The 10,693-nt window shown below is 24.5% G+C and overlaps 2 protein-coding genes across 6 annotated transcripts; one reads left to right on the top strand and one right to left on the bottom strand.

The window, feature by feature from the left end:
* The first annotated feature begins 439 nt into the window (after window positions 1-439).
* On the top strand, window positions 440-3,264 carry LOC126898938 (TBC1 domain family member 20). Of its 2 annotated transcripts, none has more exons than XM_050673358.1 (8): window positions 440-618; window positions 691-822; window positions 1,346-1,471; window positions 1,544-1,785; window positions 1,876-2,069; window positions 2,175-2,391; window positions 2,443-2,552; window positions 2,612-3,264. In XM_050673358.1, exons 2-8 carry the CDS (start codon window positions 759-761, stop codon window positions 2,817-2,819), a joined length of 1,161 nt encoding a protein of 386 aa, XP_050529315.1. In that variant the 5' UTR covers window positions 440-618; window positions 691-758; the 3' UTR covers window positions 2,820-3,264. The 2 variants fall into 2 exon arrangements, with proteins under 2 accessions (XP_050529315.1, XP_050529316.1); XM_050673359.1 differs by having other exon boundaries at window positions 443-550.
* Window positions 3,265-6,304: 3,040 nt separating this feature from the next.
* Window positions 6,305-10,259, bottom strand: LOC126898936 (phospholipase A2 group XV-like). Of its 4 annotated transcripts, none has more exons than XM_050673354.1 (7): window positions 9,867-10,259; window positions 9,050-9,192; window positions 8,757-8,988; window positions 8,467-8,718; window positions 7,924-8,095; window positions 6,952-7,071; window positions 6,305-6,864 (listed from the first exon to the last, which is right to left on the bottom strand). In XM_050673354.1, the coding sequence occupies exons 1-7, from the start codon at window positions 9,955-9,957 to the stop codon at window positions 6,642-6,644; spliced, it is 1,233 nt and encodes a 410-aa protein (XP_050529311.1). In that variant the 5' UTR covers window positions 9,958-10,259; the 3' UTR covers window positions 6,305-6,641. The 4 variants fall into 4 exon arrangements, with proteins under 4 accessions (XP_050529311.1, XP_050529312.1, XP_050529314.1 ...); XM_050673355.1 differs by having other exon boundaries at window positions 8,467-8,694; window positions 9,867-10,257; XM_050673357.1 differs by lacking the exon at window positions 9,867-10,259 and adding an exon at window positions 9,488-9,611 and having other exon boundaries at window positions 9,055-9,192.
* Window positions 10,260-10,693: the final 434 nt, after the last annotated feature.

Consider the following 10,693-nt stretch of genomic DNA (forward strand, 5'->3'; position numbering starts at 1 on the left):
AAATACTATGAAATAATAACTAAAAGAGAACTTAATTAAACAAAATATTTGTTAGATAAATAAAAAAATATACCTTTGTCGTAAATTAGAATATTAATATTATAAATATTAAATTTGGTTTATAGGAGATGGGCTGTTATTTTTGTAGGGACGAGGAAAAAGTCGTGACAACTGTTTTAAAGTATCCCTTGAAAAAATTCTTTAAATATCAATGCTTTATGGAGCTTGAAGATACTAAAGCGAAATAAGGGTACCCAACCTTTATTTTGAAGGTATTAAAAATTATAGTACACCCATGTTTGGAAGACTGGTTCATTTTAGTTTCGCCGATGCATTTGTTAATATGTCTATGGTGTAACACTTAAAATCGTCGAGGTGTCATTCATATGTGTTTATGGCGCGTATACGTCGGTAAGTGATAAGACGTCAACGTTATCTAAAAAAATATCTACACAAATTTTTTTAGTTCTATGTGAGTTGACGTTTTAATCTATGACAAACAGTTTATATGACAATAAAGTTAACGCACTTCTTGTAAATTCAATTTAAAGTTTAGTATACTTGTCTATGATTACACTCGGTATTGCAAAAATCTGTTACGTTCCTACGTTAATTATAGTACTATGAATAACTCTTAATTATCTTAATTTCCGGAAACGACTATTTTAATGTTGTTTTTATTGTTATCAGTTTTTTTATTTCTTTGATTGAATACGATAATTGCGAAGAACCAATTTGCAGTGAAGAATTACATCAAAATGACTGGTTATGATTCTGATAATTCTTCGGATTCAAGTTACTCGAATATAGATTTCTATGAAGGTATGCGCTTTCCTAAAATCTTACAATTTATAAAAGTCTTTAAAATATATATTTTACTATGATTTTAAAATTCGTTACTTAATAAAAAATCAACTAGCTTTGAGTTTTCTAAAATATTCAATTTGGTTTAGCTATTCATTATTTAATACGTATGTATTAAAAAAACTAAAACATATATTAGGATGTATTATATGTAGGTATGACTTATTGTGAAGTTATGAACAAACTTAGTAATGTTAACACTATTTATAATTATTATAATTTAGGTGATGTGATTAAAATATGAGAGTATTTATTTTTAATTCGTATAGTAGAAAATATTAATGATTTTTTTTATTGATTTAAAAAATAAATTGCCAGTTTTAATAAATTTATTTTACAATTTATGAGTATTCACCAAACTAGAATTTATAAAATTCTAATTAATAGGATAAGCTTAGAAAACATTCAAATTTATTTATAGACCTTTACTTATTTTACATATGATTGTTTATAATTATTTTAGTTAATTTATGATTAATAGTGCAGAATGTGGTACCAGATCAATATAAATCTAAGGTAGATAAATGCAATGAAATACTTCTACATGATAAAAAAGATATTGATGAATTACGTAATCTCGCAACAAGTGAAGGAGGATTAGTTATAAGTAAGTATTAGAAATCAATATTTTTTTAAATTTGAGATACTAATATATTTTTATGCTATAAATATAAATTAGGTTTAGTAAGATCTGAAGCCTGGCCTTTATTTTTGAATTTACCAAAAAAAAATAAACAACTACTAGATGAGGAAATAATAACTAATCATCCAGAATACAATCAAGTTGTAATGGATGTTCGAAGATGTCTTAAACGTTTTCCTCCGGGCATTTCATATGAGAGAATAGGTGTTTTGCAAAATCAACTAATAGCAATTATCTTGAGTGTTATTGCTGAACATCCAGAGTTAAAATATTATCAGGTGCACTTATAATTAAACCATTATTTAAAGTTGTTTTAGAATTTTATTGAAAATAAAATGTAATTAAATGAATAAAAAAAATTACATTAGGGCTATCATGATGTTGCTGTTACATTTTTAATTGAAGTTGGACAAGAAAAAGCTTATAGTATAATGGAATATTTATCATTAAATCATTTAAGACAGTTTTTAATGCCTACAATGGAAGAAACGTCTTACATGCTTTGGAATGTTTTCCCTCTAATCTCAAAATTAAATCCAGAATTAGAATATTTCCTTACAAAGTAAATAATTTTCATTATTATTTGTTGTTTTATTTTAATGTGTCTTATCCAAAAAAAAAGTTAAAGCTATTAATAGAAATAATAGTTTTTATTTTTAATTTTTAGGTCTGGTATAGGTACAATATTTGCATTGCCATGGTTATTATCATGGTTTAGCCATAGTTTAAGTCAGCATAAAAAAGTAGTTCGTCTGTTCGATTATTTTTTGGCTTCTCCTAAAGAAATAATTTTATATGTGATAGCTCAATTAATAAATGAGAGGAGTGAAGATATTTTAAGTGCTGACTGTGATATGGCTAGTGTTCATTCAGTTATTTCAAAGGTATATTTAATATATATAAAGTGTAAAATATCATTAACAAATTTCTTTTAGATTCCAGAAGATATAGATTTTGAAAAAATTTTAAGTCAAGCTACTAATATGTTGTACGAATACCCACTTTCTAAGATAAAATATGAGGTTGATATTAAAGTGCAACAAGAGTGAGTTTTTTAAATTTGATTTGAAAATATTTTTAAATGTAATGAATCTTTTTTTAAAGAGCTGATTTTTTGGCTGGTTTGAATGAAAATTACACCATGCGTAAGCATTTAAAATACATGAAATCCATTGGTCATGGACCACCATTTGCAAATGCTTATAATTTTGTACCTATTTGGAGAATACCACGAATGAGATTTGGTTTCTTGTTCTTTGGGTTTAGTCTTGCTGCAGGATTATGGGCCATCATGAGGACCAGTAGTAACTAATTTTTGACTTTATAATAATTATTCTACATTATTTCATTCCAAATATATTTGTGCTATAACCAGGGGACTATATAGACTGATATCAAAAAAAATTATGTAAATTGACTTTTTGTAATTACTTGTTTTTCTATTTTAGGTATATTTTTATTTTGTGCTGTATTTATTTTACTATTTTGTTAATCTCTTTTTAATTTAATACATTGTTGTAATTTTTAAGTTTTTAATAGAAGAATTAATTTTTCAATCAAATATTTTTAACTAGATTTAACTGTGATTGAAATTGTTACTATTATTATTTTAATTGACACTAACGATATTGTGATTTTTCACTTGCTCTCGTTCATATTACCATTTATATAATTTTATTTTAGTTACTGTGTTATAATTATTTTTTATTGTCATGATGTTGTAATGAGCTTAAATAAATTTTTATTGATATTTTTAACTAGGTTGTAGTATGTACTTACTTTACATCTTTAATTATAGCAATAGCTTTTAGAGATAACATTAAACATAAAACAAGATAATTGTAGCCTGGATGAAAATATTGTACTATATTACAATTTTTTTGTGGAATATTGTTATACTGAAAATTTAAAAATATATTTTTGAGATTAGAAAAATCTAGAATGTTCATAAAATTCATTCACAATAATTGTATTAACACAGAAAACAGTTATCATTCAGTTAGTTTCAATCATATTGATTTTCTTCAATTCTGTATAAATAAAAATAACCCAGCACAGTGGGGTGGCGGCACAGTGGGGTCGTGGCATAGTTAGGTCCAGTATAGATGATATCTGACAGTGATGAAAATCACTATCATAAAAAACGCTTCGATGCAAATCTGTAGATAGTATTTAATTAAAAAAAAAAATTTGTTAAAATAGCATATTTTTGAATATGGTAGCCATTTGCGCATAGAAGATAGGTCGTCGGGACAAATTTTTTTTCATTTTATAGTACATAAAATAAGCTTTAATTTGATATATGTTTAAAGGACGCAATATTTCCGGAACATTTTCAAAAATTAAGTTGAAAAAGTTATTTTTAGTAAAAAAGTTACTATTTTAAATCCTCCCAGTGAGCAGAATAAGTGTTAGATTTTCAAAAAAAATTATATCAAATGAAAGGGAAATATCTAAGGTTTCAATACAAAAAAATATTATTTTTATTTGTTCATTTTTGAAAAAGTTATGGCAGTTTTAAGTACAAAAAACATCCCGATAAAATGTAATTTTTATCGCAAACATTACATTTTTTTTTAAATTTTCGACAGCCATTTGCACATAGAAGATAAGATGTCGGGACAAATTTTTTTTTTTCATTTGATAGTATATAACATAACCTTTGATTTGATATATGTTTAAAGGACGCAGTATTTCCGGAACATTTTCAAAAGTTCAGTTGAAAAAGATCTATGTTTTTTACAATATTTTAAGTTTTGAACGCCCCCTATATAAGGGGAAATTGTCCAATTTTAATAAAAAGTATGTCAAATGAAAGATGTACTTATAATGTATTTAGAAAAAAAAAAATTGTGCTGATATATACATTTTTCAAAAAGTTATAGCATTTTTAAGTTGAAAATCGAAAATCGAAAATTTTAACACAAAAATAGTGTTTTTTAAACTACGGCAGCCGTTTAAATGTAGAAGAAAAAGTGTCGGGACAAATTTTTTTTTTCATATTATAGTACATAAAATGAGCTTTAATTTGATATATGTTTGAAGGACGCAGTATTTCCGGAACATTTTTAAAAATTAAATTGAAAAAGTTAATTTTTGTAAAAAAGTTGCTATTTTAAATCCCCCCCAATGAGTAGGTTAAGTGATAAATTTTCAAAAAAATGATATCAAATAAAAGGTAAATATCTAAGGCTTTAGTAAAAAAAAAATTATGTTGATTTGTTGATTTTTCAAAAAGTTATGAAAGTTTTAAGAAAAAAAAGTGAAAAAATTTCGAAAATTAGCGATTTTTAAATTTGTAATTTTTTTGGATATTTCCCCCATTTGCGGGGAACGAGGGAATTTTTTTCAATTTTTAAGGGTAATGTCTTCAACTAGATACTATTTGTGATCTTTTGACGTATTTTTGAAAGAAATCGGTTCAGTGAGAGTTAAGAAAAAGTGGCAACAGACATAAAAAAAAACACATCATAGTAAAATTAATTCCTTTCTCCGCTTCGCATCGAAGCAAACAAATTGTTTGTTTAGTACTATGTTTTTTTTGTTTAGTATTCAATTCTAACTTTTTAATTTTTATATTGCAGTTGAGTATTTTGTTTTATTTATATTTTTTTGTTTTTAAAAACAATAAGATAGATAAAATGAATTTTACTATTTTAAAAGGATGTATGTTTCTCTTAAATTATTCTTGATGAAATTAGCCAAGTTATAAAAAAGTAGAAACATACAAAAATCTTTTATTATAGAAAATAAATAATATTTTTAACTAAAAATAAAAACTATTCTGGATGTTAAAAATTTTATTAAATTGGAGAATTATCGATTTTGTACCATTTACATATTTGTTTATGAATTTGTATTTATTTTATCAAAGGCCTGGACATTAAAAAGGTTGTTGGTTTTAAAAAAGTAAAAAAATGTTTAGGGGTTCATATTTTCTTTTTAAAAAGGAGATTTTCAACATTTGCATCACCATCAGGGTTAATATTAATTCAAAACTTTATATTTCTATAAAATAGTATTTTTAAAATTAAAAATTACCTTTGGTGTGTAGAAAGTACTCAATTTTTTACATTTATTCTATGCCTTAATTTTTTTTGCCAAAAATGTTACTTAATTCTTTTGTGTTCTAAACTTTCTATATATTTATTTTAATTTTGTATGTACTTTATTATATAGTTAATAAATTGATACGGTACTCTCTGATAATAGTGTAATGGGTAATTATATATACAGAACTAGCAACGGAAGAATAAATATGAAGTGAATGGAAAATTGGATTTGAAAATCAAAACAAACTATATGTGTACACAAGAGAACAACTTCAAATACATAAGACAAGAAATATACAGATTAGAGAATAAAAACTTAAAAATGTATTATATAGCTTTAAGTATCTAGGTACAGAACTACATAGCCAAAACTTCAATCATGAAGAGATTAAGAAACATGTTGTAGCAGTTAACATATATTGTCTAGTGCCTGGATTCAAATGTACTAAGAAATAAATAAAATGACTTTGATTTTTAAAATAAGACTTTACTAATAGTAATACCTATATAAAAAATATATACCTCTAGAGAAATAAATTTAATTTGGATAATTAGAGTCAAAAGACTAAGTTGGCTAAACCACATACAAAGGTCTAACACAATTTCAAAAGAATTTAAATGAAAAGAAAACCTAAAAAACTATGTTATGATGAATTTTTAAAGGATCTAACTACACTAGGAGTGGAAAACTATATAGAGATAGCAATAGATAGGAAAAAATATAAAGATTGGCTTTTACTATCTCTAAAGCTGAAAGAATAATTATATTTGCAATTTTTTTTTACAAATTAGGATAGTTTTTAAAAATATTTTTAACAATATGAAGAAACATACAAATATCAATTTAATATTCTATTAAAATTTGTATTCGTTGAAAATACAATTAATAAAATACAACAATTCATCAATAAAAAAAGTAATTTTTAACTATATGATTTATAAGAGTGATAATACTTATTTTATAAAATATTACTAAATAAAAATTGTTTTAATTTTTAAAATAATATTTTTAACAAAGAATTTATTAACTTCCCCACTTTTGTCATTGAATAATTTTAATCGACATAACAAAGTAAAAAAATTTATAATTTGTCCATGAGTTGAACTATATAATCCATAACTCGTTCATCTCTTAAAATGGACATATGATCTGCATTAGGAAATACTTGGTGATATACTTTTTGCTTTTGCATAGTAGACCATAAACTACAACCTTGAAGACTTCTCAAATTAACAGTGCCATCTCCATCACCATACTGGATTGATGGATATTTATTTGGAAAATTACCAGGTCCATATATCATTCTAAAGTGATAAAATTAGTTTTTTTTATTAAAAATAACACATTTTAAGTTTAATATTTTAAAATTACAATTAAATATAAATGCATACTTCTCTACAGTGGCAATTGTAGTACCATGTAAACAATGAACTTCAACTCCAGGAGGCCCAAATTCTTTGTATTGTTTTACATCTTGCCACATTTCATATCCATTCATATAATCAATACCTCTAAAAAAGTTTAAATTATTTTCACTTGATTTATTAAAAAAATTGACACAATAAAATGGAAAAGGTATTAAATTATAAAAACTGAATTTTACAGGAGAAGCATATAACTGTTTATACAATGTAAACTTATGATAAGCATCTATTTGTTTTCATTATTTTAGTTCTATACAGAAATTTGATATAATTTTTTTGCTAGATTATTTATATATACTACTTTTCTTAAAGAAAACAAAAAATGTATGCATTATATTGAATTAAGTAACTTTCCTGTGTCATCACCTCAATTGGTCTCACAGAAACTGTATTTAGAGAATGAAGGGTTTATTCCAAAAAGTCACATGAATACTAAAATATAATTTATCTCAATACACCAATTAATTACAAGTTATTGTCAGTATATGAGAACTATAGCAAGAACATAGGCAAGGGTTTTAAGGAGTTAAACTCTTTAATTTGTAATTAAATTAAATTAAAGATAATGTGTATGTTTTTAAAACACTCTAATAATAGCCAATACCTATATATTAATGAATAAGCCCCAAATATTTTATTTTTTTTACATATTAAGTGAATGGGATTATTCTGAATTATTTTTAAGAATTGTATTATATGTGATAAAATTATTGAATGGTTCATTTTTTTTCCGCTAAAAAAAATATGCATTTAATATGTTTTAAGGTTTAGTTGTTCCATTTTCTACAAGACTATCAAAAGATTTTTTAATTTTATATGTTACGGTTTAATTACCACAGTTCCAGATCGAGTTTCAATAATCAACAATATATATCATATTTGATATAAAATTTTATTTGCCTAATGGATCATTTAAAATAAATTTTCTAAGCTACCTACTCAAAAAATGACTTGTAATCATTGACAGTAAAATTTTGTTTATCTGTTTGAACGAGTACATCACTATCTTTCCAGAAATAAGAAGATGGCAAAAGCCACGCAAGACTGGGAGATGTAATTTGCTCAGCTTTTAAAACACTTCCACTAAGTACATAAACTCCTAAATCATCACCTAAAATATTTTAGTTTAAATTTAGTAAGAATAGAGATGATAAAAAATATAAAGTAATATAATAAAAATTGGTCACTTGTGTCTAATAATACTTGAAATTAAAACTATATTAAAAATATTTTTTAGTCTTAAATGAATAATATTTTAAAAGTTTTAATTTTAAGTAATATAAAGTAAATTTTTAAAATTTTGGAGGCATGTTTTGCTACTGCGATAAGTCACTTCTTGTCATAAGGTATAGAACACATATTAGATTGAATATATTATGAAATTGGGTTAGAATTTTTTAAAATATTTACTATCAATATTAATGATTACTTATATAAAATTTTGTTTTTAAAATATATCTAAAAAAGGTTAAAACTGCATACCTACAGCAAAAACTTTTAGTGCTTTAACAGCACCACCCCAAGCTCCAGCTAATGATACTAGAGCTCTAATGTATTTATCTTTCCATTTTTGTGTTTGTAATCGTAAAAATTGTAGAGACATACATCCACCCATACTATGTACAATAAATACAACTGGAGTATTATTATTTTGAGCATATACTTCTTCAGTTAGATCTTTCAATTTAATGAAAAATTCTTTATTTTCATCTGTTGATTTAAATATAAGAAAAACTACAGGGCAATAGTTTTAAATAAGTAGTAATTATTACTTGGAGCTTTTCTGAAATCATAAGGAGCTCCTCGAATTGACACATCTCTTTCTAAACCAACACCAACTAATGAATCACCTACACTCTTAAAATAAGCTCCAAATGTAGATAAACTTGGATCAATATATTCCACTGCACTCGAGTTTCCCCATCCAGGTATTCTAATATCCACACCAGGTGGACTGTGGGTTGTACGAGTTGTATTATCATAAATCAGTCTCATATTGTCTATCTAATAAAATATTAATTTTATATAGATAAGTATTAATATTTTTGGGTAAAACCAATCATACTAAACAGTCTATAACATATGGAACCAAGAGTTCTAAATTTAGCCAAATATTCGAATAATCATTTGTCTTTTTATCACAAATATAATGAACTACACTGGCCTTATCCAATTTGGCATCAATTTGACTACCTCCATCACCTGGTACTACAAAAATGAAAACAAATAATTAAAAAATAAATAAAATTTTGATACTAAAGAAGTAATGATAATAAATTTAATGAATTAGTCAAAAAATGATTTGTCTTTTAATAAAAGTTAATAAATAATCAATATTTATTATGTTAACATTTAAGTTGGGTTTTGTAAACATTGGATAATAATTTGTTTAAACAAACAAGGTCATCAGGGACACATATATCATATGTCCTTGATTTAGATTAAACAATTGTAAATGCATTAATACATTAATAATGCTAAATAAATAATTTTCTATACTTACATTAATATTAAGTTTTTATACAAATTTCAAATTTTATTCAGAAATGTAATTTATAAAACCACACTATATGAATAAGGTGTAAAATCTGCTTATTATTCTTCTAATCAAAATCTATTCACACCAGTCATAAATATCATCAATAAAATAAACATTTATTTTATAATTGGATTTAAAAATTTTATTAGACTTTGGATCTATTCTATATTTGGAAATGAATATTTGCGTCATTTATTATGATGTAAATGGCCATTTTTTATACGAGCCAAAAAGAAAAGGTTTAACTTATATATAAAGGGTTTCTTAAAATTAAAATAATTTTATCAGAAATATTTTATCGAACTACAAAAATTCAAATTATTACTAAAAGTAAGCTACTTACTGAGTATAACTGGATATTTTGTAGATGAACAGTTTTTGCGAGTTAAAATTATCAATAGAAAATAGAAGAATATAGCAATTTTTGGTAACATTATTCATTAGAAATTAAAAATAGGAATTTTACTTGAAAACTAAGACTAGTGACTAAAAATAAGTGCGTTTTGATGAATGTAGTGTAGGACTAGGACTTTTAACGCCTTTGTCCAATAGCTTTTAATTGGTAATAATTGATAAATAAACGCCATCAATGAGAACGTTATTTGTATTCTTATCAAAAATCACGCAATGCGTTTTATTTTTTATCTTTCCACCACAAATATGATAAATATTTAACTAGTTGAAAAACAAACCCTTATATAATTACATGAATTAATAGAAGTATTGAAAACAATAACATCTGCGCAATTTCAATAAAATTTTTAGAGGGGCTCATTATACGTAATTTCCCCTGCCTAAATTTTGCAAGGAAGTTAATTAGTCCCCTCCAAGCCCCCAATTTGCGACTATGTTATGTACATAACATTAAAAATGTATAAATAATGTTTACAAGCAATAAGTAATGAGTTGTACATTTATATTAATATTTTTGATAAAAATTATGATAATGAATAGTATTAAATAATTATTTAATATTTGACAATTATCACTAAGTTTTTATTAATCTCACCATAAGAAGGTACTGATTAGTTAGAGTACTCTTAATAAAATTTTAAGCAGTTCTATTAACATTTTATACAACTAAATTTATTTTTTAACTAAACAAAAATGTTCTTAAAACGTTTGATATAGTATGTGTGATTCATGCGAAATTTATAGATTTAAATATCA

Source organism: Daktulosphaira vitifoliae, unplaced genomic scaffold (genome assembly GCF_025091365.1).
Source record: "Daktulosphaira vitifoliae isolate Bord-2020 unplaced genomic scaffold, ASM2509136v1 Scaffold_2, whole genome shotgun sequence".
Lineage (NCBI taxonomy): Eukaryota > Metazoa > Arthropoda > Insecta > Hemiptera > Phylloxeridae > Daktulosphaira > Daktulosphaira vitifoliae.